Raw genomic sequence first — 27,163 nt, 5'->3', positions numbered from 1 at the left:
CAATGCAAACAGCAAGCATAAAAAAAAAGCCAGTGTGGCTATTTTAATACCTGACAAAGCAGACTTGAAGAAAAGGAGTATTACCAGTGATAGAGACAATACTTAATAATACAAAAAGAACAATTCACCAGGAAGAAAAATCTGATAGAACTAAAGGGAGAAACAAATTCACAATCACAGTTGAAGAATTTAACACGTCTCAGTAATTCATAAAACTAGACAAAACTCGGTAAAGATCTGGAGAAGATTTGAATAATACGATCAACCAACTTGGTTTAACTGTTATGTATAAAACACTTCATCCAACAACTACAGAATATTCCTTCGTTTCATGTGCACACAGAACATCCACCAAGATAGACCATAAAATGGCCCATCAAATAAGTGTCAAATTTCCAAAAACTAAAATCTTACAGGGTGTGTTCTTTGAATGCATGGAATATTAAACTAGAAATCAAAGACATACGATATCTAGAAAGCCATTAATAGTTGTAAGTTACGCAGCACACTTTTAAGTAACCCATGAGACAAAGAAAAAATCATAAGGGAAATTAGAAGATATTTCAAACTGAATAATGATGAAAATACAATATATCCAAAATTTGAGGGATGCATCTAAAGCAGGTTAGAGGAAATTTACAGCTCTAAATACCTATATTAGAAAATAACTGTAGGGCTTCCCTGGTGGCGCAGTGGTTGAGAGTCTGCCTGCCAATGCAGGGGACACGGGTTCGAGCCCCGGTCTGGGAAGATCCCACATGCCGCGGAGCAACTGGGCCCGTGAGCCACAACTACTGAGCCTGCGCATCTGGAGCCTGTGCTCCGCAACAAGAGAGGCTGCGATAGTGAGAGGCCCGTGCACCACGATGAAGAGTGGCCCCCACTTGCCACAACTAGAGAAAGCCCTCGCACAGAAACAAAGACCCAACACAGCCATAAATAAATAAATAAATAAATTTAAAAATAGTCCACATCAAAAAAAAAAATCTTTAAAGCGGTGATGGGTCTAAACCCCTTCTAAATCCCTTCTCAAATATGAGCTAGCCTTAGTGACTAACTTTTAATCAATAAATTATGGCAAAACCTACTTCCAGTGCTTGATCATAAAAGGCAAAAGAGCTTATACCTGTCTCTCTCTTGGAACATCTGCCCCTGGAACCCAGCCATCAGGCTTTAAGGAAGCCCAAGGCGAGTGTTGAAAGAAGCCAATGCCCCCAGCCCCGGCTGAGCTCCCAGCTGAGAACCAGTACCGATTTGCAAGCCATGTGCGCAAGCAATCTTCAAAATGTATCCTCCATCACACAGCTGAGCTGCCCAGCTGATGCTGCATATAGCACATAAAGGCCCTCCCTACTGAATCTTGCCCCACTTTCAGATTCATGAACAAAATACATGACTACTGTTTTAACCAGTGAGTTTTAGGGTGGTCTGTTACACAGCAATAGATTAACTGAAACAAGAAAAAAGGTTAAAATCAAGTGATCGAAGTTTCTACCTTAATAATCTATAAAAAAAAGAGGAACATTAAACCAATACAGTAAGTGGTCCTTTATAGAAAAGTCTGCTGATCCCAGAATCAGATTTCAGCAAGTTAAAAACTTCTGCTGATCAAGACACTCTTAAATGTAAATTCAAAAAAAACCAAAAAACAGAGAGCGATACAAGAAAAAAATGTAAATTCATCGTTTCTAATAAATATTGTTGAACATATACATGTATATGTGCACATAGGTATGTATATTTATTTGTGTATATGTGTACATATATTTGTATATATCACCCTGCTTTTTCCACTGAGCCCAGAAGCAAAGACACCCCAGGAGCAATAAGCACATCTAGACAGTACCCAGATCTTGGTCTCTAAAAATCATTCTCTACTAAAAGGAAATAGGATTCTTTGAAGAAATGAGCCTAGAACATCTTGTTAAACTGGAAAGTAAGGAATGCCTCCCAAAATGATGTGGGCATATCAAAGGACACAGGAGCCAGTTTGCCGGGCTCCTACTAACCAGAGCTGAGACAATCTGGCATCAAATTATTAAGTACAGTAATAAGTTGTAAACTATTAAAAAACAGGAAAACATGTGCCCATACTGATAGGGAGGGAGGGAGAGAGAAGGAAAGGAGGGAGGAGAGGGAAAAAAGGAAGGAAAGGAGGGAGGAGAGGAAAAAAAGGAAGGAAAGAGAGAAGGAAGGAGTGAGAGGGAAGAGCTCTTGCTTACAGTAGAATGCCAAACGCTGAAAAGTAAACGAGGAAGGGATGCTGCAGCTGGAAAATCATCATTGTGCAACAATCATGATAAAGGCTGGATCAGGGCTTCCCTGGTGGTGCAGTGGTTGAGAATCTGCCTGCCAATGCAGGGGACACGGGTTCGAGCCCTGGTCTGGGAAGATCCCACATGCCGCGGAGCAACTGGGCCCGTGAGCCACAATTACTGAGCCTGCGTGTCTGGAGCCTGTGCTCCGCAACAAGAGAGGCCGCGATGGTGAGAGGCCCGTGCACCGCGATGAAGAGTGGTCCCCACTTGCCACAACTAAAGAAAGCCCTCGCAGAGAAACGAAGACCCAACACAGTCATAAATAAATAAATAAATAAATAAAAGAACGTGAATTTCTTAAAAAAAAAAAAAAAAAAAGATTGGATCAGGCAGGAATTTTCATCTAAAGTACTCCCCACAGGTGGTTTATTAGTTGCGAGGGGGAAAATCAATTATACAGTGGACTTCTTTTCAGTCTTACTATGCCTCTTGGTTAACCAGATCATATAAAAGATAATATAAACAATCAGATGGTCATCATGGCAAAAACTGCTCTCCTGTGACTGTCCACACACTGATTATCTTAGGTGTGGACTATGCACATCTCAAGCAATTCCTTGCCCTTCTAAAATGACATGCTCTAAGGACCCAAAACTAACCCTAAGCAAAGTCTTAAGCCTACTGAAAAATTAGCGTAGCATGAATGAGGGGTGGAGGTGGGAGAAGAACAAAGGACTGGATCCAAAATACTCAGTATGTAAAGTTGTTACCTGAGCGAACTATAGTAGAATGAAGATGTTCATTCAAAGCCATATTTCCAAGGATACGCATTATATTTCTCTGTACGTTAGGACAGTCCTTGTGAAGTTGGTACAGCTTCTGCAGTAGTTGTAAGCCTCCATTTGCTTCAATTTTATCACAATGTGTGGGAATCTAGCACAATAAATTAATGAAAGCTCACTTTATGTTGCACAAATTCACTAACCAGGTGACACAGCATGCTGGTGGGCAGCCAGGTGGCTCCTGCTCAAGGAAGAGACCCAGAGAGACGCCCCAAAACTCTCAGCTCAGCTCAAATAAATAAGCAAACCCCTATCTGTGTGGGAAGTGCTTTAAAATCACTGAAAAATTAAGGCCACTAGGACTCGTGACATTTTTATTCTTAAAGTTATTCTGCTTAGTTCTTGGTTGGATGTAACCACAATGTCGTTATTACAGAATTGGTTCAATTTATACTGATACTTTGATTGGCTTGAAACCACCTTAAAAGGTTCTCTACCCTTGAGAAATGTGCCACCTGATAACAGGAAATAATCCCCCTGTGTAAGTGGCAGATTTTGCTTCTGCCTACAAGAACTCCCAGATAGAGATAAGCAACATCTGTGGCCCTACACACTACCCCACACAAGCCCACAGCTATGAGGCTCTCCTAAAATTCAAGAGTTGGAATTTTTTTTTAAAGAGGAAGATCAAGTAAAAATTAAAAAGAAAGAAAGAGGGATGTGAATTTTTAATGGAGAAAAGATAAAAGAAAGCCAAAGGAAATATATACATTAAGGTAAGGTGACATAACTGACCAACAAGCCATTACAGTCTGCCAAGGTCACCAGCACAGGCTTGCCTCTCCCCAGCACTTAGTTTTATCACTTATGTGATATCATGTCATGTATATGCAATGATTTTCACTCTCTAAATTTTTATTAAATTTTACGACATTTTATATGCATTTTAAAAGTATGCCTTTTAGACATATATCAAGTGAGATATGTAATATGTTGAGAAGTTTCTGGAAAGGTAACTATTACATTCCATGCACTGGACATTCTACTGCAGATGCACCTATTGTTTCAGAAATCAGTCATAAGTCACAAAAAATCAAGCTTACTTTCCCACATTCCCTTTTTAGTGTGTTACCACACTAATGACTCTGCTTTGTGCTCAATTCCTAATTCCACCCGTGGGAACTGAGATGACCAGAAAGCACCATGTTTTTGTGCCATGTCTAATGGTTCCCAATTAAACTGGAGCGTTTAGAACCTCTAGGATGGTGTTTCTCATGATGTGGGATCAACCAACTACATCGGCCTCACCAGGGATGCCTGTTACAAATGCAAACTCCTGGACTCCACCTCACATCTACTAAATTACAATTGCTAGAGGTGAGCAGGAATGTGCATTTTTAACATGCTTCCTGGATGATTTTTATGCACTAATGTTTGAGCACCACAAAGTTTGTTGCTTTTTTCTTTTTAAAATCAAACTATGATCATGTTAGAAAAGTTGTCACAATGCCAAAAAAATTTTTAAATCATTGACATATGTATGCTATGGTTAAAAATCAAGACTACGGTCAAGTAAATACTTTTTCCAAGTATTTACTTTTTTTCTATCTTAACACATCTTTCACCGATATTTTACTGGAAATTAACTCCCTGGTAATATTATTTGTAAAAATTACCTGAGAAAGGTAATGCAAGACAGCATAACACAAAGGTAAATGCCATATTTAGACAACAGGTTGCTTTATGTGCAATCAAGATTAAATCCATTTTTAGAAATACTTAGCAAAAGTGAAATTCATGTATTGGTGCTAAATCATGATTATCAATTCTGACAATTGAGAAAAAAGCAGAACTTTAAAAACAAGCGAAAAGCTTTTTTTTCTTTTATAAAAAATGAGAATTACTTCCCTTGAATGAACCAACATGTATAATTTTTTCAATGTGATCATAAAAAGTAAACCATATTTTGAAAATGTAAATTACCTCAGAATGTTTTACTAAAGCTTCCAAACAGAACATTTCCACTGTAGCAGAAGGAACTTCTCCAAAACTTTCAGCATAAGGAAGTCCATTTCCTCCAAAACACCATAAACCACCCTGAAAGTGAGATAATTAAAATTCTTAGTGAAAAAAGTGTCTAATATTTTCTTTTTGACAAAAAAAAAATCTCTGTACTATATACAGTATTAGAAAGAACTAATATGTAAGACTCAAAATATTCTGGAAACTTACAGGGAACTTTCATTATGCAAACTGTTGCTAGACTAGAAAACATATGGAATTATTCTTAGAAGAGAGCAATCTTTGAGATTTTCTCAATTCTTTCCTCTGTGTCCTCTTATCTGAAAGTACAGAGACTAACACATAAATCTTTACCCAGTAAGAAAAGCCCAGAGCCGAACAAATAATGTTCTAGTGTCAGATTATGCCAGTTGAGTCTACTTAAAAATCTATCAATCAAAATAAGAGAAAAGGCATTACTGGAAAAATTTAGAATAAAGACAATGATAACAATGATCAGAGAGCTTTTAATTAAAAAAAAAAAAAGCGGAATTCCCTGGCGGTCCAGTGGTTAGGACTCGGTGCTTTTGCTGCCATGGCTTGGGCTCAGTCCCTGGTCGGGTTCAGTCCCTGGCCGCGCGGCGCGGCCAGAAAAACAAGAGAGAGAGCTTTTAATTCTTCTTAAATTGAAATTCAAGTTCACATGGAAGAATAAACAGAAGAGTTAGGAAAATTATGAAACAGAAGAGTAGTGGGGACTAGTCTTAATAGATATTAAAATATATTATAAGAATAAATGGGGAAAAGAAAATTTCAACTGTTACCACAGATCAGTAACATGCAATAATCTCCTACAAATCAGTGAGAAAATAAATACCAACAAGGCTATGGAAAAATGAGCAACAGTCATAAACAGTTCTTAGGAAAAGAAATATAATGCCTCTAAAATAGATAAGAAAGGATATTTTACATCTATCAGACAGGTGGGGAAATAGACATTCTCATTACCCTGCTGCTGGTAATATGAAACGGGCTACTTCTATGGAGGACAATTTAGCGACAGCTGTCAAAATTACAAGTGCCCATGCCCTTCAACAATTTATCCTACAGGACACTCACACACTGGCAAAGTGATACAGGTACAAGTTTGTTCATTGCAGCTTTGTTTGTAAGAACAAAAGATTGAAGCTCCCTAATGTACTTCAATAGGGGGTTGGTTAAATAAAGGATGGTGCAATTATACAATGGAATGCTATGTGAGTCTCTTCATATATTGATATACATCAGTCTCTAAGATAAACCCTTAGGTGAGAAAAAGGAGCAGAAGAATGTGTACCATATGCTACCATTTGTGTAAAAAAGTGTGTTAACTACATGTGTATATTGGGGTGGGGAGATACAAGGAAGATTTATTACTGTATCTTCTTTTGAAGCGCTTTGTATTTGAACTAGGGGTCTTAATCGTGTGCACACAGACCACCTGCTGGCAAAAGAGGACAACTACAAGGTAGTGTCTTTCAAAAATGTATATATAAAGCCCAGTGTTTCCTGTAGGAAATACCAGTCCATAAGTTTCTGCATTCTGAGTTAATTTATAGGGTTCATGGTTCAGTAAACCTAGTAAATGTTCAAAATGTTTGGCCACTCTATAATTCTTATTCATGCTGTCTTCTCTGATGTAATAATCTTCTTTTTTTCTGAGTTTAAACATGCTTGGATCTCAAAGATTCATGCTATTTAAATGGAGGATTGGGGGCTTCCCTGGTGGTGCAGCGGTTAAGAATCCGTCTGCCAATGCAGGGGACATGGGCTCGAGCCCTGGTCCAGGAAGATCCCACATGCCACGGAGCAACTAAACCCGTGGGCCACAAGTACTGAGCCTGCGCTCTAGAGCCCACGAGCCACAACTACTGAAACCTGCACGCCTAGATCCTGTGCTCCTCAATAAAAGAAGCCACCGCACCGCCACGAAGAGTAGCCCCTGCTCGCCGCAACTAGAGAAAGCCCGCGTGCAGCAACAAAGACCCAACGCAGCAAAAATAAATAAATAAAATTTAAAAATAAACAAATAAAATAAATGGAGGCTTGGGAAGGAGTAACTCATTGACAGTCGTTGCCTCCTGCAGCAGAGACGAGGGTAGAGGGTGCACTGGTGAGCTGCGGGGGGTGGGAATGTTTCTTAAAAACCAACCACCACAACCTGCCCCCCCCAAACCCCTCTCCTCACATCACACCTTCAACTCATCTGACCTCTTTCCAACCTAAATGTTCCAAGGAAGAGAAAAACGATCCAGGATTTTCATTTTTCTTGATCATTTTTAAAGTGGGATATAAGAGTGCAGTTCCAATTTTATCCTTGTTGGCAAAGCTTTAAGTTATTTATGAACTGGCAAATTGTGTGGCAGTAAGAAGCACAAGCAAAAAGGAATAAATAAAATGTATAAATTCATAGTGTGGTCATACAAAGTATTTTCTAACTCTTAACACAAAAGTAAATATACATGGGTACTGCTTCTTTATCACTGGATTAAGATATACTGAAAAACAATTTCTTAAGGATCCAAGAAATCCATAGGAAGAGGTGGAGAGAGTGACAATGTTAAAAATAATAATAATGGGTAAGGCATAAAAATTAAAAGGAGACAATAATAATAAAAGCATAAAAGGAAATGTCAACTAATCAAGTTAGTAAAAGAACTTATACCCATATTATATATTAATTATAGGTGTATAACAAAGCTTTTTACGTATCATTTTCTTATTATGATACTCAGAGACACAAAATTACTATGAGTTAACGTGGTATTTTTCAAATGCATTTCAACAGGTTTATACCAGCCAAATAATTTAATACATAATAGGTATTTTCTTACCATATAATCTACCTTCCAATTAAACATAACCCTTAGAGCTATCTCTATTTTTTCTTTGTGATACAAAAATGCTCTGATTCACAACAGAAATATGCCAGTTGTTATTTAAGTATATATAAGTTTGTGTACAGCTGGCTCTTTTAGCAATGTCATGATTCATCCATTCATTATTCAATAAATATTTATTGAGAGCATGTTGTGTCTGAGGTACTGTACTTGGTACTGGGGAGATTATAAGAGAAATCAGAAGAAGAAAGAGAAAAACAGAAGAGAAAAACAGAAATAAGCAAGCAAATAAATATATAAAATAATTACAGAATGGGAAAAGTGTTATGAAGGGCAATAAATGCAATAAACATTTGAGATAAAGAGGAAGGAGCTAACAAGCAGAGATCTGAAGGACAAGAAGGAGGCAGCCATGTGACAAGCTGGTGGCAAAGCAGTCCAGGCAGAGGGAACACAAGTAGATACACAATGAGCAAGTTTAAGGAATGGAAAGAAAGGGCCAGTGTGGCTGGAGCACAGTGTGCATGAGGGAGGGAGGGGAGGGGAGGGTCAGAAAGGTGGTAAAGAAACAGAGTCAGGCAAGCTGACGCTGAGAGGCCTGCTAAGAGATGCAATGTCTGAAAATAATTATCTATTCTCCTACAAACACTTAGAAATGAGCTGGGTTTGCTTTGTCTCTGTTACTTACACTTGATGAGCAGATTTACCCATAACCAAAGTCGGAAGGAGGGAAGGTACAGGGAGTTCGCAGATGACAATGATGGGTTCATCCCAACAGAAGGAATCCTTGATCTGCGCAGCTGTACATCATGAGGAACTTGCAGGACCTTGGAAGCCTGTCCTTCCCTCTGAAAGCAAGCTGCATAGTCTCCTGTTTTGTGTAAGCATCTCTGTAGGTTTCCAAATCCTCTGGCATTAAAGAAATCTCCCATCCTTAAACCCCATCTATTGGCATCTTCCTCTCAATCACAACCCATTGCTATACTTATGCAGATGGATGTTAGAAGTGTCTTGATGCAAGGACTTCAGACCTTAATGGCTTAGCTGATTTCAGAGAGACTTTGGGAAATTACAAGGGAAGATGTAATACTAGAAATGCAAGCTTTTAGCTGGATTGTCCTTAGCCAAGACCACAAAAGCTTTATGATGGGAAATCATTTCAATGCACCATACCCACTGTTCTCTTGGCTCCAGGCAGTTTGCCACATTAGATCAAAAAGAAATCACAATCTAAAATGTCTAAACTTCTGCATCCCTGGTTGCATCCTTAGGCTCTAGGTCACATTCACCTGAGGTCCTGTAACAGATGTTGAAACTGGAGACAAGCTGACTGATGGGGAGTGTCCAGATGGTAACAAAAACCAAAACAAGACTGAAACCCGGATCCTGACATCAAAGAAGGAGCGATCTTGATAGTAATATCTGGGATAGTAGAAGACCAAAGACCACCCCAGCCTGTCCCCAGGCCTCCCACCAGAACTGCAGTCAACAAATTCCCAGGCAGATCTTGGAGAGCTACCAAGGCTTTAGATGTGGGAGTAGGTGACAGATGTGGGAGAAGTGCTTTCACTCTCACTGACCCAGTTCTCCCAATGAACAGAAAGAATAAAAGGAGGGAAAGCAAATCATTGCCAGGGTGGGTGGGGAGCAGGGAGGATGGGGAATTCTGATACTGCTTCTAGTTGTGGTTGTGGGTCCCTTTGTTTTAATATGTGTGAGAGCTAATCTCTGTGTTTCTTCATAAAAAGTTAAAACCTTAGAGCTCTGCAACTTGTGCAAACTAACTGGGCGTAAATGACGTCCATTCTAAAGCATGAGTTTATAACCCAGGTCATCCTTAAGGGTCTGGGTAGATAGAATTCAGGGGAGAGAGGATGTAAGCTTGGCTGGGAAAAAATTACATCTTTATTTTCCTAACACTTAACTAAAATTTTTCACTGTATTCAATTATAAACATAGACAATAAACCACAGTAACAGCAGCAGTCTGTGTGACTCTCAACAACAGAAAGTGCAGCTATTTCCCCACCACGCATCACTTGCTGCAGCTACCTGAAAAGAACGTTATGCTCATCGTTCCTTTGCACGCCAACTGCACATTCTCACACTGGTGACCTAAAATCGACACTGCGTCTAACTCTCAAAAGGTTCAGGGTGGAAACAGCAAATGTGTGTAAATAGACATATAAAAATATATCTATAGAAAGAGGGAGAGTAAATGCGGAATGATAAAACAAGTGGGATAAAATATGAATCACTGGCAAATCTAGTGAAATGTATTGTTGTTGCAATTCTTTAAGTTTGAAATTGAAGTACATATATTATGTCACAAATTTTTTATTTTGATAACAGTATTTCAGTATAATTGGTTTCCCATGTAATGCTATGAACTGTATTTTATGCATCTAGAAATGAGTTCATAGACTTTACCAAATCACCAAAGGGATGCACCTTCGGGTGTACAGAGGTTAAGAAGCCCTGCTCTAAACCCGATCATAACTGTAGGCTATCTGCTGAAGCCCAGAGGAGGCTCTTCACGTGAGCAGTTTGGTACAGAAGCAGCTCACCCCACCTGAAGGGAGCCTGGGGATCATCACGGGGCAGGTCTGTCATAAACTGATCAGATCACTAAAAACCAGATGCATGCTCCTCCCACTCCTTCATCCCCAACTTACTGGCATATAAAAAAATCCAGAGCCTGACTAAACTGGGGAGGGGGTGGGGAAGTAAGAGGAACTACGATGGAGTTGCTTACTGATTTGATGAGATGGGACCTCAGAACTGAAATTAAATATTTATTTCAATATTAAACTAACTAAAGATGTGCTCCTTCTTTAAACTGCAGGCTGAGGCCATGACTTCTGGGCAGAAAAGAAGTGGCATAGTGTATTCAACCACTCTCCTCTTCACTTAGCAAAAGGTAAGGAAACACTGTAGAAGGTGACAGAACACTACAAAAGGCAGAGGGATGGTAACTGAATAGTAATGAGCAGAACATCTTCTGTGCTGAAAATGAGGAACATCAGGCCAGGTTCCAGGAGCTCTGGCACAGGAGCGAGGACAGAAGTGAGTGACGGCAGTGGGAGAGGGCAGTGGGTGGGACGCCTTGCAGGAGCAGCTGGCGCTCGTTGTAGGGCAGGAGCATCACGAAGAGCCGGGGACATCTTACTCTCAGAAGACAAAGGTGCTCTCACAGCCACCTTGGGGATGGAATTTAAAAGGATAATGAGGTCAGCCTAAGGAACAGGTTCTGGTGGCCAGGCAGTGGCGCTCTGAGCGTCAAAAGGAAAGCAATGACTACACTTCACTGGAGCGACTCCAAGACGTGGTCGAACGGAGAAATTATAAAAAGTACACTAGAGAAGTCATATCTACTGATATGTCCCTAATTTCTCATAAAAACAGAGGTGAGGAAAAGACAAATCATTCTGTTGACTGAAAAAAATGAACAACGTGAGAGTTGTGAGTTAAGTTTTATTTGGGGCAAAATGAGGACTATAGCCCAGGGAGACAGCGTCTCAGACAGCTCGGAGGAACTGCCCCGAAGAGGTCAGGGGGAAAGGTCAGTATTATGTACGATTTTAGAGAAGGGGGGATGTGCTGTCAAGCACACGTTTTGGCAGGGGCTTGCTGCTCGTCACGAGGAGCAGTTGTCACCACTAACGATTTCAGTGCTTTTCTAGATATGAGGAGATGCAAGAACTTGGGCTCATAAAATCTTCTCCTGAAAATGTCTAACTCTCTGAAGGCCTGTCCTGCCAGTTTTTCCCAGAGCACCGAGCACCTCATTCCCGATCTCCACCCTGAACTCCTTTCAGGGTGCGTTGATGGTCAGTGGCTGCAGTGGCCAGTGACTTAATCCTTGTGGAGGCAGATGGCGAGTGCCAATTTTTAGTTGGCAATTCACTTGGTAAAAGGATATAAAATACTATCTCCTCAATGAGTTGATTAGTTATTATAGTAATAGTGATTATAATTTGTTTTGATTTCTCTTAGAGATGTAAGAGATATTTTACGAAGACAAAAGTCTTGCTGAAATGATACCACCAGAATAATGGCATTCAGTAATCGCCGTCGGGCGGGCCGGGATGGGAGTCTGCTTAGGATGCTACGCCTAGGACGCTGCTCTGATTCACTCAGCAGCCCTCTGCCATGTGCGGGTAGTTGTCTGCCGGGTATTCACATCTAGTCAATGGGAGTAAGAGATGTGGGGAGAGAACACCAACACCTCCATCAGAAGGGGCGCCTTTTCCCGTCTGAAGGCAGCCTTATTCCAAAGGAGTGGAGCTTCCCCGTGGAGCACTCTGAGCTCTAAGGACACCGCAGACACTGTGCCCTCCTCATCTAGTGCATGGTTTCCTTCAGTTTTCAGACTCCTTGCCACCAAACAAAGTTTACACTCTGTAACTGTGCCTAGTGGCACCTTCCTCTCAATCTTCTCACCACCCCCAGGGGCAGGCACACCAGTAAACAAGGGCCAGTCCATGCCTGGATCACAAAAAGTAAAGGGCTCAGATTTAACATGTAATGGGTAGCCATTTGGAGGGCTTCAAGCAGGAGTATGACTGGATCTAACTTGTGTTTTTAAAAACATCCCTCTGGCTGCTGTGAGGACACAGAACTGGAGAGGTAAATTGGAGGCTAGAGGTTGATGTGGTGTCTGTAGCTCACAGAGGTGATGGAGACACGATAAGGAAGCTTTCTGGATCCAGCAAGATGGTGAACTTGGCTTCCAGTTGTGAACAAAGAACGTAGCCTGCCATTACAGAAAACAAACAATGGCACCCACCATCAAGCCTTCAGCCACGGCAGCACCCCCACCCGCTGTGTGCCTGAGGGGAATTCAGGAGGAGGGAAACGTGAAACATTCTGTGCTCGATACTGGCCCTAGATAGTTAAGGTACATACCTAAGGAATAATTTCAGAGAGCCCAGACTCTTGCATCTTCCCCTACATAAAATCATTAACTTGAGATGTGCGTTCTCTGTGATTAGCAGTCATCTATGATGTTCAACTACGTGGCTTTTTTTTCCAACAAAAACTCAGTATTTCTGGCTCCTCCCTTACCTCTCTGGAGCAGTTCCTCAGAGTTATATGAGACGCTGTTTCCTGGGCTACAGTCCTAAGTAAGGTGCCCCGAATAAAACTTAACTCACAACTTTAGGTTGTGTGTTTTTCTTTAGTTGACATGGTGAACACCTCCCATGACAAACATGTTTAATAAAATATAACAAAAGCTATTTTAAAACAAAGTCAAGCTCAGGGACTTCCCTGGTGATCCAGTGGTAAAGAATCTGCCTTACAATGCAGGGAACACGGGTTCGATCCCTGGTCAAGGAACTAAGATCCCACATGCTGCGGTGCAACTAAGCCCGCGTGCCACAACTACTGAGCTCATGTGCCTCAACTAGAGCCTACATGCCATAAACTACAGAGCCCATGTGCCCTGGAGCCTACATGCCACAACCAGAGAAGAGAAAACCCGCACGCCACGACTAGAGAAGAAGCCCATGCACCTCAATGAGAGATCCTGCATGCCTCAACGAAGAACCCGCGTGCCGCAACTAAGACCCGATGCAGCCGAAAATAAATAAAACAATAAATAAATCTTTAAAAAAATAAAATAAAATAAAACAAAGTCAAGCTCTAAAGAAAATAAAAATAAATAAAGGGAAACCCTTGGGTGCTAGAATTGAAAACAGAACATTCAGCAGAAGCGATAAACACATAGCTGATGATGTAAAATTCCTGCAGGCACCTCAGGATGGGCTTTTAACACTTGTTCAGTGCAGAGGATGTGGTTTTGAGTCTCACATTCTATGGGAGCTAGATTTGAGATCCCTATATAAAGGCAGAACCTTGGAAAGATTGCCTCCTTGTCTGTAAGAGAGTCTAGAAAAACTCTGCCCAGCAGCCCATGAAAGCAACAAGAAGCCTGTTTCTGCTTGGGGCTTTGAGTGAGAAATCACAATTCTAGGACTCTGCCATCCATAGATATATCTGAATTTATACTACCTATGTGCTACAGAAATTCCAAACTAAGGAATCAACATAAAAAACTAGTCCCTAACAGTGAACTCCTAGGGTATCCAAAAGAAGCAAACACAAAAACTGCGCTGTAGAGATAAATTTAGAATCTGAGGTGCTTGGGACTCCCATAGAAAACAATCAATCTGGCTAAAGATAAGCTCACAGTAAAAATGATTAACACATGTTAATCTACAATATAACATAAGGGGGAGTCTGTGCCACCACAAACAGGAATTAACCCCCAATAAACTGAAATAATAAAAGACTGTGAAAGAGACTCTAAAATTATTTTTAAGTGAAAGGAAGAAGAGAAAGCAAGATGAAAGAACAGGACACTACGAAGAAGAGATGATGGTGGCCAGGAGTAAGCGGCTACAGTGAAGGTGGTGAGACAAAGGGATTCAAGGTATACTTGAAGGAGCAGCTCACAGTAACTGCTGATTAGGTGAACCTGGAAGAAAGGAATCAAGAATTCCTAGGCTTCAGCTTAAGCAACTAGGTGGGTGCTCTGCCCTCCACCGAAATGAAAAAGACTCGAGGAGGAAGAGCTTTGCAGAGGGTGGGTGAGTTTGGCATGTAAAGTTGGGTTGCCTATTACACATCCAAGTAGAGACGTCAAGAAGGAGGTTGAATATTCAAATCTAGAGCTCAGATGAGAACACAGGGCTAGAGATATTGAATTTAGGCATCACCAACATAGAGGTAATATTTTAAAGCCTTGCCAGTTACTATTCATTCTTCAAGATGCAACTTCAGAGTACTTCCTATGAAGCCTTTTTAAAATGGTCTTTTAGACAGAGTGATGGGCTCTTGGGGTAACCTGTATCTCTCTTACACACTCTGTGACTTTGTTTATTTACCTGTCTCCCCATTATCCTAAACACCTAGCCCATTGTGTGACACACAACCAGGAATCAGTATGTTTATTCAGTTCATGGATGAATGCCTATTCTGAAGTTCTAAGTGCGAGCCCCTGGCACAATATCTTGGAAAAGTGGGCACTCAAAAATATTTACTGAATGAATAAATTAGCTAACCTTCTGAGCAGCTAGACTTTGACTGCTTTCACTCAGAGCCAAAGATGTAAAATACTGGATACACTCATCTAGGTCTGTTTGAGGTAAAGAAGCCAGCAACTGTCTGAGCTCTTCTTCAATGGAAGAATCCTGAAATAAAGGAAAAGAAATTCTTCATAATTAAACTCAACAATTGAGTATAACAAAAAGTACCCAAAGAATCAAAGCCAAAACAAAACAGGAGAGGTAAATCAGTGCTTTTAGTCTTGAAAACAGTCACCACCCTGGTAAGTAGAGAATCATTTAATGTTGAATTCTATACTTTAATGTCTGCTAACTCAATCTGAAAGACCTATTGCAAAGCATAGCTCAAGATGTTCACCTCATAGGCTACTTCACATCTTGACTCAAAATGAATTATTACATTCTTTCTAACTAAAGCTGGCTTTTTAATATGCAGAACTTGTTCCTATCTGATTTTTTTCTAATAACTAATATCTAGAATAATTTGTTTTTCTATTTTTCAAAGACGGATTGCAAGTTTTCAGATTTTCATTTTCTAGAAAAGTCTGAGAAAAGTGCTCAAGGAACATGCTCTAATATCTATATTACTAGTTAACAGTTAATATCCATGTATATTAGTACATTAATATCTATATGTAGTAGTTCTCCAGAGACTGTTTTGCAGCCCAGGAAATATTCAGCAATATCTGAGACATTTTTGGTTGTTACAACACGGGGGTGCTACTGTCATCCAATGAGTAGATGCCAGGGATGCTACTACAGTGTACAGAACAGCTTCCAACAACAAAGAATTATTTGGCCCAAAATGTCAGTAGTGTTGAGGTTGAGAAAAACTGTTCTGTAGCAACCTTAGAACAAAGGACCAATTTATGGATGCTGATATGCTAAGAAGCCACCCTCTGGTGTATAGAGACTCCCAACTCCACATAGGGGAAAATAATTTAGGAGAAAGAGCACCTCCTGTGGAATCAAGGAATCTTGGAATGGAAACTACAATTGCAGGTTTACACCCTAGTTTACCTGCTTGTGACAAGTAGCCAACAAACTTCTTTTTGAATGGTTATTTTGCACCCAAAGCGAAGATGATATATTAAACATTTTTTACTCACTGGATTATTTTATTTACTTACTTCTTTTAAAGATGGTAAAGGAGGTGGGCGGAGAAAGAAGCGAAGATCACTCTCTTTGCTTCGTGCCAGACCAATAAGAGTTCTCAGATCACAGGCTTGAGCAATTATCCTATACTGGTAATCTATTGTAAAAGTATATTGCGAGCACCCAAATTAGCTTATGGTTGTTTCAAAGGTTAAATGACCAACTTAACTTTTAAACTACAAGTTTGTAATTCAAAATTTCCCAAGTTTTTTTTTAACTGCAACTGCATTTACAATACCAGTAAGCTGAATATCCAACATTTCCATGACTGATCTCATAATTCTCAACATATATCTAGATATATCACAATCAAACCAACCTTTTTGAAAAAAATAAACCTCAAACGTGAAAACTGATAGGTCAGAACCAATTTAACTTGTCCTTAAAAAAAAAAAAATTCCATCATCCAAAAGCTATTTTGATCACTACTCAAAAAAGGTGAGTTCCGTTTAAATCTGTCGTCCCCTGGTACCTGTATGGTGCTTTGGCATTCCATGAAGCCCATGAATAATCTGAGGTTCCAGACAGTAGTCCTTTGTTTTAGCCTTCATGATTTCACCATTCGATTCTTTGTGTATTGCTATAGACTGCACGTTTGCGTCCCTCCCAGATTCATGTGTTGAAACCTAATCCCCAATGTCACGGTATTTGGAGGTAGCACCTTTGTGAGGTGATTAGGTCAAGATGGTGGAGCCCTCATGACTGGGATTAGTGCTCTTATAGAAGAGACCCCAGAGAGCTCCCTCAATCCACCAGACACAGAATCTGCCAGCACCCTGATCTTATATTTCCCAGCTTCCAGAAAACCATGAGAAACAAATTTCTGTTGTTTATCAGCTACCCGGTCTAAGGTATTTTGTTATAGCATCCCAAATGGACTAAGGACATGTATCAAAAAAAAACTGCAGCCACTGAAGGAGACAGTTTTTAATAATAGCACTATATAACTTGGGTGAGTTCTTCAGAATCAAGTGGGGAACTTTTAAAAAATCTACATGCCAGGGCTCCAACTTTGATTTTTCTGATACAGTAGAAATGAAAGTCCTGGAAGGCAGATTTTGAAACAGATTTTTACTCTAAGTCTCCACTCGCTTAAATAAGCTTATTTTTACATTACAAATTATTATAAATTATTATAGCCACCACTCAATCAAACTAATTAACTTGTATGAAGACAGAGACCTTATTCTGAGACTAAATTTTTCTTTGAAAACATTATTCTTTTTTGTTTACCCATTTTTACAAGATGACTCTACTAACAAAGTATACTTTAGTCCCTGTACTCAGAGCAGATCTGATCTCTTGCTCATGTACTTTTACTGCAGAACTTGTGATTTTAAATACAACTAAATATTTAAAATCTTCCTTAAAAAACAAATATACACATGCAAATTAGGTACATTTGACCAAGTATTAGTATTAAAGCCAAATAGACTGTCAAAGTGAATGCAAATATAACTTTGATGCAGCCAGCAATTAAAATATATTTTATTAAATAGGAACCAAAAAAAACACAGACACATTAGGCCGTAACTATCAGAATCAAGAGTTTCTCCAATCAAGTAAAAGTTCATTCTGGTAGAAAGTTATACAAATATATCTACCTCAGTTTTGAGGGTGTTCTTACCAAACACAACATGACTACCAGGCCAGCAGGTTTTACACTTTCTCTATCACTGGAGTTTCTTTTAAATTTTTTTGAAAATATTTTTTACATATATTAATATTTCCTGAATTATTTTCCTTCCTTAATATCTCCTTCCCTTCTCTTTTACATCAGAAATGAAGAGCTAGCAGATGGTGTGCCATGTGTTCAGATGGTTTCATTACCATGCCAGTGATGGGTCTCTGACATTTCCTGCACAGCCTGCAGTCGTGCTGCTCTGTCATCGGACTTACTCTTCCTCAGGAGCAGCCACACAGCACATTCGTGATCTTCTATGTCAATTGTACTAAAGGTGTCTTTGTTAAAAAAAAAAAAAAAGACAATGTGAACAGTTAAAACAACATTTTCATCCTCACATTTAAGACAGTAATTTATAAATATTTGAAATCTACAATAGGAAAGTTATATCCGTCTCCAGGTGTTGATAATAACTGATAGGTTTGTTCTCAGTTCCGTCATTTTGTTTTATTTGTTACGTATATTATGTATGTGCTTTTGTTTTATATATTATGTTGCTTTCACTATGAGATTTTTTTTTTGGCTCCTTTTCCATAAAAAACTTTTTATTATGAGAAATATCAAACATATGGGATAGATTAAAAGAATAATACATTGACATCCACATGCTTACCACAACTAGATTTAATAAATGTTATTATTTTGCCATATTTGCTTAATCTATATGGATGTGTGTGTATTTTTTTTTTTTTTTTGCCACGCTGCACGGCTTGTGGGATCTTAGTTCCCCAACCAGAGATCGAACTCGGGCCCTCAGCAGTGAAAGCATGAAGTCCTAACTACTGGACTGCCAGTGAATTCCCCAGGATGTGTGTGTATTTTTTTCTGAACTATGTGAAAGAAAGGTGCAGAAATAATGACATTCCACTCTTTCACAGTTCAACATGCATCTCCTAAGAATAAGCCTGCATTCTCCTATATAATCACAATGCCATTTTAACACCCAAGAATACTAACAAAAATCTTCCAAATCATCTAAAATTCAGTCCAACTCCATATTCAAATTTTTCCAATTGTCCTCAAAATATCTTTAGAGCTGGTTTTCTAAAAAACAGGATCTGATTAAGTCTCTTTAGTATCTTAATTCTATAAAGTTTTCCCACCTTTTTTTTTTCATGATGCCAACTTTTTAAAGAGATCAGGTCAGCTCTTTTATAGCCAGCTTCACAATGCAGATTTGCCTGATTGTGAAATCTACATTTTTGATGCAATATTCTCATTATGAGAAAGCATGGGAGTGATTTTCTAACAAATTTTAAATTTTGAAATATTCATCAAGAGAGTCTCAATATTTATTTACAACTATCTAACAACAATGCATCCATAAAGATAGAAGGAAGAAAACAGTCCAAGGCATCAAGCCCTTAAATATAGCCCAAGAGAATGTTCCTCAATTTCCCATAGCTATAATAAATGTTAGTATAAGAAATGGGAAAAAAATCTCAGGTTGATGATCGAATGACTTTCAGATTACTGATAAGGAGTCTCAGTTAAATATGTGACACTTACCAGCAAATGGACCCTGTAATATCCTGGCTGATGTTGCCAATACTTTTCTTACTGCTTTGTGAAGCTCTTTTCTTGCCTGGTAGGTGATTCCTAAAATGATTACAAATTTAAATAAAACCAAGTAGGTACTCTTAATGCTATGCTCCAATACTTCAAAGAAAAAAATGTATAAACTAAACCCCAATTTCTTCAAAAAGAAAATATAAAACAGCATCTTTCTCTTTTTACTGTCACTATTTAAAGCAACTAAAACCATTATGGGAACACAGAACTCTAGATCCCAAAAAAACCACTGCTTTCCTAGTCAGGGAAAAAGTAAAAACGAAACAAAAGCAAAAACACGAACTAAAACTTACAAAAATCCTCATATACAACATAGGATTAACTACATTCAGGAAAATGTCACTTAAAAATACCACTCTCAAAGTGAAATTTAGAGATACCTTACTAATGAGATTAAGCTCTACTATATAGGTAAATTATATGCTATGAAAATTATCTGTGTAATTGAAATTGTAACACACCATAAAAGCACGTTGAACTAAGGAAGGTGCAGTAACAATAAACACAAACAGGAGCGAGTGGTGATACACATAGCTGTAGACGGGGGAGCAGCAGAGCCTGCCCACTCAGGGAGTGGAAAGTGCTCACAGGCATGGCCATTCTGGCTGACACTGTAGAACAGGCAGCTGTAAATCTAGTGCGATCACTCACCAAGCTACCCATATCCTGATGAAAAGATACTCCTCTGCCCTAAAATTTCATGTTCACCAAGCAATCGTCTGACTACTAATTGGGTTTCCATGTGACCAAAATATGGAGAAGGGGAGTGTTCTGACTAGTAAGGACAGGTTTTCCAGCCTTAACGACAGATTTTTTCCCTCTGTAAATAAGTTGGTGTTCATACTTCTGAATCCATCTCATGAGTTTAGTGTGCATGAATAAATGCCTTAGAGCAAAAATACCTCTGAGCTCAGTGACAAAATCATGTTTTTATGCTTGCTAAACTGAGGACCAGCCTCCGAACTGACAGTCCTCATGAAGGTGAGGAACTCCAAGTTTAGACTAAAAAAGCTGGCTAGTCTTCATCTGACTTAGTTATAGGACAGCTGCAAATTTGGGTTAAATATGAAAGTCCAAAATTTGATCTTCAATTAATTCTTTAGGAACTTGGTTCTCATAGGGTTTGGTGATTCGTAGAGTTAGCTGAACCTATTTTATTAATATTGTGCTTTAAATACTCATTTTTTATTTTTTATAGTTTTTTTCTTCCAGTTTTCCTGAAACACAATTGACATACAGCTCTGTATAACTTTAAGGTAAACAGCATAATGATTTGACTTACAAACATCATGAAATGATTACCACAAGTTTAGTGAACATCTATCATCTCATATGGATACAAAATCAAAGAAAAAGAAAAAAAATGTTTTCCTTGTAATGAGAACTTCTTAGGATTCACTCTCTTAACAACTTTCATATATAACATACAGCAGTGTTAATTACATTTACATTTACATTTATTAATGTTATACATGACATCCCTGGTACTTATTTACCTTATAACTGCAAGTTTGTACATTTTGACCACCTTCATCCAATTCCCCTTCCCCCACATGCCCCACCTCTGGTAACCACAAACCCAATCTCTGTTTCTATGAGTTTGTTTGTTTTTGAAGTATAATGACCTACAACACTGTGTTAGCTCCTGGTATACAACACAGTGATTCCATATTTCTATACATTTCAAAACTATCACCACGCTCAGTCCAGTTATTATGTTACCACACAAAGGTACTGCATAATTATGGACCACATTCCCCACACTTCATACCCATAACTCATTTATTTTGTAAACAGAAGTCTGTACCTCTTAATCGCCCTCACCTATTTCTCTCCTCCCCTCACCCCCACCCCTCTGGCAACCACCTGTTTGTTCTCTGTAGAAACGATTCTGTTTCTGTTTTGTTTATTCATGTTTTATTTTTAGATTCCACATATAAGTGAAATAATACAGCATTTGTCTTTCTCTGACTTATTTCACTTAGCGTAATATCCTCTGGGTTTATCCATGTTGCTGCAAATGGCAAGGTTTCATTCCTTTTTATGGCTGAGTAATATTCCATTGTATATATGTACCACATCCTCTTTATCCATTCATCTACTGATGGGCACTTAGGTTGCTTTCATATCTTGACTACTGTAAATAATGCTGCAGTGAAAAGAGGGGTGCATAATCTTTTAGAATTTTCTTTGGATAAATACCCAGGAGTGGCATTGCTGGTTCTATTGTAGTTCTATTTTTAATTTTTTAAGGAATCTCAATACTGTTTTCCATAGTGTTTGTACCAATTTACATTCCTACTCATTTTTAAATTCAATAAGTAGCTTCCATTTTTCACGAAAATGGGATTACTTTACCATAAACTTACCGTGATTTTCTCTTTTATCTAAAGAAACTGTGTGCACATATATATATGACTTCATTTTTTCTCTTTCTACCACTTGAGTATCTAATGTCAAAGACTTCTTCAAGGCCAGAACTTCATATGTAATAAATAAAGAACCTCTTAAAAAGAAACAAAAAATTCATCATAAATATATGATCTAAATATAACACAGGAGCCACTCTTTTTTATTAAGCTTTTTGTAGAACTTTTTCTTTCTTTTTTATTGGGAAATATAACGTATATACAGTAATGTGCATATAACATACATTATACATATATACGTATAAATGTATACACACATTTCAGCTTACAAATAATAATAAATAGCTGCAATACCATACCCAGGCAAAAAAAACAAAATATTAACAGTACCCAGAAGCCCACAGTGCATCCCTCTCTGATTCTGACCCACTCTCTCATCTCTATAGCTAACTATTATTCTGGGTCTTATTATAGTAATATCCTTGCTATTCTTTATCGTTCACCACCTAAACATGAACCTTTAAACAACGGGGCTTAGTTTTGTCTGTCTGTGAACTTCACAGGAATGGAATCACACTGTATGTATTCTTTAGTTCACCTTCTGTTTGTGAGATGCATCCATGTTGTTACATGTATCTGGAGTTCATGCATTTATATTTTCATATGGTATGTGATTCATGCATTGTATAGCTATACTACAACTTATTTATCCGTTCTACCACAGACGGGCAATTTAGGGAATTTCTATCGATAGTCTGAGTCTATTACAAATAATACTGTTACACATTGTATACATCTACACTGTATGCATGTGTATATGTTCCTCTAGGATACATATCTAGAAGTAAAATTACAGACTTTCTGAAAGTATATATATTGTTCAACTTTACTAGATAATGCCAAACTTTTTTTTTAAAGATTAGCCAATTTGAACTCCTTATCACCAGCATATGAAAATTTCTCCTCTCCTAAGAGTTATACCTAAAATCAAATATTAAAAGTGAAATACAGGGGATGCAGTGGTGTCGCAGTGGTTAAGAATCTGTCTGCCAATGCAGGGGACACGGGTTCGAACCCTGGTCTGGGAAGATCCCACATACCGCAGGGCAAGTAAGCCCGTGCGCCACAACTACTGAGCCTGTGCTCTAGAGCCCGCGAGCCACAGCTACTGAAGGCCGTGTGCCTAGAGCCCGTGCTCCACAACAGGAGAAGTCACCGCAATAAGAAGCCCCACGCACGGCAAGGAAGAGTAGCCCCCGCTCGCCGCAACTAGAGAAAGCCCGCGTGCAGCAAAGAAGACCCAACGCAGCCAAAAATAAATATATAAATTTATTTTTTTTAAAAAGTGAAATACAGGGAATTCCTGTATTACTGCAGTGTAATTCCGTGCAGTGGTTAGGACTCCGCACTTTCACTGCCGAGGGCCCGGGTTCAACCCTGCTTGGGGAATTAAAATCCTGTTAGCTGCACGATGCAGCCAAAAAAAAAAAAAGAAAACTGGAAAGAAAAAAAAAAGTGAAATACAATGTTGTGTACCCTAAAATGAAGGATTTTTCCCCTGTCAGATTGACCTACACTAAATCCAGACACAAAGGCTGCACTCTGTCTGGATTCACAACTTAGAAACAACAGTTTTATGAAGTTTTTTTCTGAGCTTCCCACCCTAAAGCAAAAGCAAGTAAGACAGAAAGGCCAGACACTGGCCAGTACCAGAAGAATAGAGAGAAAGCTCTCAAGAATCATCACCTCTCCTGGGGAATCTATCTGAGCAGCCAAAAAGAACAAATCTATTCAGTATTTTTATCATGCTTTCCATGAAAGACAATGTTCTTTACCAGAAATTGTGATTAATTTTCACTATATTCCTGAATATAACTGTGATATAAACAAAGAAATTGCATTATAGAAAAGAATATACATTTATCTTTTGCCTGGAATGCGTCAAAGGAAAAAATCATCTAAATATGTTTTGTCTTACAATGTCATGGAGAAATGTACGTATTTGGGTAAAATGCCAAATATATCTCCTTTATCATTTTAGCATCTAAGAGTTGATTTTATATTTATACTAATGAAAAAGAATATTATTAACAAAAACACTAGAACAGTATTAGACATAAACTTTACATATATATCCCCCGCTCCCCCCGCCCCCAAAAAAGGAAAGAAAAGAGAATGAAAAATAACGATTTTGGGGAAGATAGTCACTCCATTCATTAAGCAGGTGCCTCTGAAACAGCCTGAGACGAGAGTGTCAATCTATTGGTTTTCTCAGTCAACCTCAACTTTCTTTCATAAGAGCTTTATGGTGACCTAAAGGGTGTTCAAAAGTAATTCTGACTATAGTTGATTTTTACCTTCTTCACCCTCTTTATAACCTAACACAAGATGTGATTTTAGGTGTGTGAAAGCTAATTAGTGAGTGCCTGCTCTGTACATGCCAAGTGCTTCCCTCAGAGAAACAGTGCCAGGTGGGTAGAATCCCCATCGTACACCTCGATCCAAGAGAAAACACTCCTCAGGAGTTAGAGTAACTGGATCAAGACAACACTGAAGTGGTAGAACCAGTGATTAACCAGTGATGAATCCACATGTTTACAGATTCCAAAATCTATACCCTTTCACTGCCCCATGCTATCTGTAAATCACTTCCACTGAGATTTCAAACAGTAGTATCATAAAGCCAGTTAATATTTCACAGTTGATACTTACCCTAAAATAAGTGATCCAGTAAACTTTATTATATTTCCTTCAAAAAGAAAGGGGAAAAAAAAGTTAATGTGATGAATATCAATTGGAAAAATTGATATTTTTCCATTAATATAATCATTTACTATCAACACATGGCTTCCTATTCCCAGATACAAAAAATGAACCAATAAGCACCGAGTCCAAAATATAATCTATATTTCATACTAATTCTCCCCTTCCTCCACCTCTTCTTACTCTGCCATCCTCCACACTAAATCAGTAAGAAACCCTCGTTTTGCTGCACTACTGATACTGCCAGGCCTAAAGTGCTTTCACTGGATGCAATGTCCAGGGAGCTAACTGTCCTGATTTTTTTTAGTTCACAACCAGTTAAATAAAGGAATGGGAAGAATTCTCCATATCACTACCTAAGACTATATTAAGGGATTATGTTTGTGAAGTGGGACACAAAATGATTCTTCCCAAAGAAATTATGTTATAATTGGTGGTTAAGTGCCATATATAGGTAGTCCCATTTAAAACATAGGTTAGGGACTTCCCTGGTGGTCCAGTGGTTAAGACTTCTCTTTCCAATGCAGGGGGTGTGGGTTTGATCCCTGTTCGGGGAGCTAAGATCCCACATGCCTCGCAGCCAAAAAACCAAAACATAAAACAGAAGCAATACTGTAACAAATTCAATAAAGACTTTAAAAATGGTCCACATCAAAAAAATCTTGAAAAAAAATATAGGTTACATCCTACAAGTTTATTTATAAATTTTTTGTTTGGAACTTGGAAAACATTTTTTTTAATATTAAAAAAAAATGTCCTAGTGGCAGACACAGCTAGCTGCCTATTCAATACACATAAGCCCCTTAATTCTTACTAACACAACCTGATTACTACCTAAAGATATTCAAATTTCTTTACTACCTAAAGATATTCAAAGATACCTGATTACTACCTAAAGACTCCTCTGCAGCTAGGGCTGGCTGTGCAACACAGCTGTAGCCAATATATACATACACATATATATATAGATGTAATACATCTATATAAACATATAGATATAGATGGAAGTCTATAGGGAGAGATCCCTCCCCAAATAAAAAGACAAAGCCTCATAACATGGCTTTTGGTCTTTCTGCCTTCTTGATGTCCTGGGATTCAGCAACAACTTGTGACCATGAGGACAATAAGATAATAGAGCAGGAAGACAAGAGAATTGCTAAACTGTGGCTCCTGCCCTAAATTGTCTCCATCTTGACTTCCTGTTAGGTAAGAAAAATGAAAACCTTACTAATATAAGCTATTATAGTCTAGTTTCTGTTATATGTACTGAACACAATGTTAACTAATATATTACCCATGATGGTGAGGGACTGCAGGCAGCCCATGAATATCTATGTAACCTATAATTTGTTGGATGTATAGAGGTAGGTGGCCCTTTGTTCAGACCTTCAACTTATGCTGCCAAGAGCACATTTCTCCTCCCTACTGAGAGATAAGGAACTTTCCTCCATCAACTTCCCTATGCATCAGCCAAGGGAGATGGAAATTCCTCCCAAACTCTAGGACCCAGTGGTTCCAGAACAGGAAAGAGGACAGTTCCAGAAAATCTGCAGGGATGAGATCGAAAGTTGTGACACACAGAGCTTCTTGACTGTGCAACCCCTCTGGGACCTTTTTCATTCCAAGATGGCTTCCTGGACTTCCCCGGGAGCAGCCAGTTTATTTCCTCTTATACTGCTGCCATCTGTTTCTTCTTACTAGGATGTTTCTTTTTCACTAAGCCCTGGAAACAGAATACAGACTCACAGCCTTTTCTCCTACCCCAAAGTGTATTTACTACTCTTGAGTGTGTTTTGCTAGAAATGATGAGAGAAGAAAAGCTCCCTTCTCTGTCCCACTCCTCTTTTTATTTTTAAAATACAAAATCACAGAATTTTCTAGATGAAAAGGGTCTATCCTAAAAACTGATCTTTCTTAATGATCAAACGGAAGCTCCATGAGGACAGAGACTTCATCTTATTCAATATTGTATCCTCAGGGCCTAGTAATAGTACCTGGCACATAGTAGAATGAATGAAAGATGGCCTAGGCCAATATTCTCATTTTACAAATAAAGATTAGTAATAAGTAATGTAAATAAAGATTTACAAATAAAGACAGTAGATTAGTGCTAGATCCTAAGTTCCTGTAGGGCAAGCAAAACATCTTCCTGGTTCACCACTGAATTCCCAGAACCTAATACATGTGCCTGGGACCATGTTTTACAGAAGCTTAATAAATGGCTGCTGAATAAGAATGCAGTGACACTTGAGTTTAAAAGAATGAGTATGAATCTGACAGGAAACATAGGGGAGGGAAAAGATTCCCAAGAAAAAGGAGTATGCATGGCTCTGAGCGTACAAATTTGGGGTGAACCTTTAGTACAGAAAAGACAAACAACTTTGAGATTTATCATGGATTAAATAAGTTTTTGTGGACAACCCTGGAAACTTAACCACAATTCTATCACTGTTTCTACAAGAAGATATTGCTGTTTAAACTGTACTCACTGACATCTCTCCAGTGTGTGGTGCTTTTTGGTGGAGGAGTTGAGGTTCCCATTCTTCTGCAACAGATGATGCAATAAGCAGCCAGGGACATTCTGTGTGCTTAGAACAATTATAACACATTTAATTTAGCATGTAATTAAAA

At 38.6% G+C, this 27,163-nt stretch overlaps 1 protein-coding gene and 1 long non-coding RNA gene across 5 annotated transcripts in view; both read right to left on the bottom strand.

Moving 5' to 3' along the window:
* Nucleotides 1-27,163, bottom strand: part of LOC309667302 — a 247,793-nt gene that overhangs the window by 126,092 nt on the left and 94,538 nt on the right. The window lies entirely within an intron of this gene.
* The window catches only part of SERAC1 (serine active site containing 1), an 82,032-nt gene that overhangs the window by 17,991 nt on the left and 36,878 nt on the right, over nucleotides 1-27,163 (bottom strand). For 2 of the 4 annotated variants that reach the window (XR_014267659.1, XM_082475566.1), the window contains exons 2-10: nucleotides 27,022-27,120; nucleotides 24,482-24,518; nucleotides 21,770-21,906; nucleotides 19,338-19,427; nucleotides 17,975-18,106; nucleotides 16,120-16,241; nucleotides 14,987-15,115; nucleotides 5,024-5,137; nucleotides 3,029-3,191 (exon numbers count right to left, since the gene is read on the bottom strand). Coding sequence is in view for 3 of the 4 variants with exons in the window: in XM_082475566.1 (XP_082331692.1) it covers nucleotides 3,029-3,191; nucleotides 5,024-5,137; nucleotides 14,987-15,115; nucleotides 16,120-16,241; nucleotides 17,975-18,106; nucleotides 19,338-19,427; nucleotides 21,770-21,906; nucleotides 24,482-24,518; nucleotides 27,022-27,112 (1,015 nt within the window). In the remaining variant the exon portion in view is untranslated. Of the gene's footprint in view, nucleotides 1-3,028; nucleotides 3,192-5,023; nucleotides 5,138-14,986; nucleotides 15,116-16,119; nucleotides 16,242-17,974; nucleotides 18,107-19,337; nucleotides 19,428-21,769; nucleotides 21,907-24,481; nucleotides 24,519-27,021; nucleotides 27,121-27,163 lie in introns of those variants that run through there. The other 2 variants (XM_082475568.1, XM_082475567.1) reach the window with 2 other exon arrangements.

This window comes from Balaenoptera physalus, assembly GCF_965194825.1.
Source record: "Balaenoptera physalus genome assembly, chromosome: 9".
Lineage (NCBI taxonomy): Eukaryota > Metazoa > Chordata > Mammalia > Artiodactyla > Balaenopteridae > Balaenoptera > Balaenoptera physalus.
The sequence above is the reverse complement of the archived record's forward strand: the minus strand, read 5'-3'. Positions and strand labels throughout refer to the sequence as shown.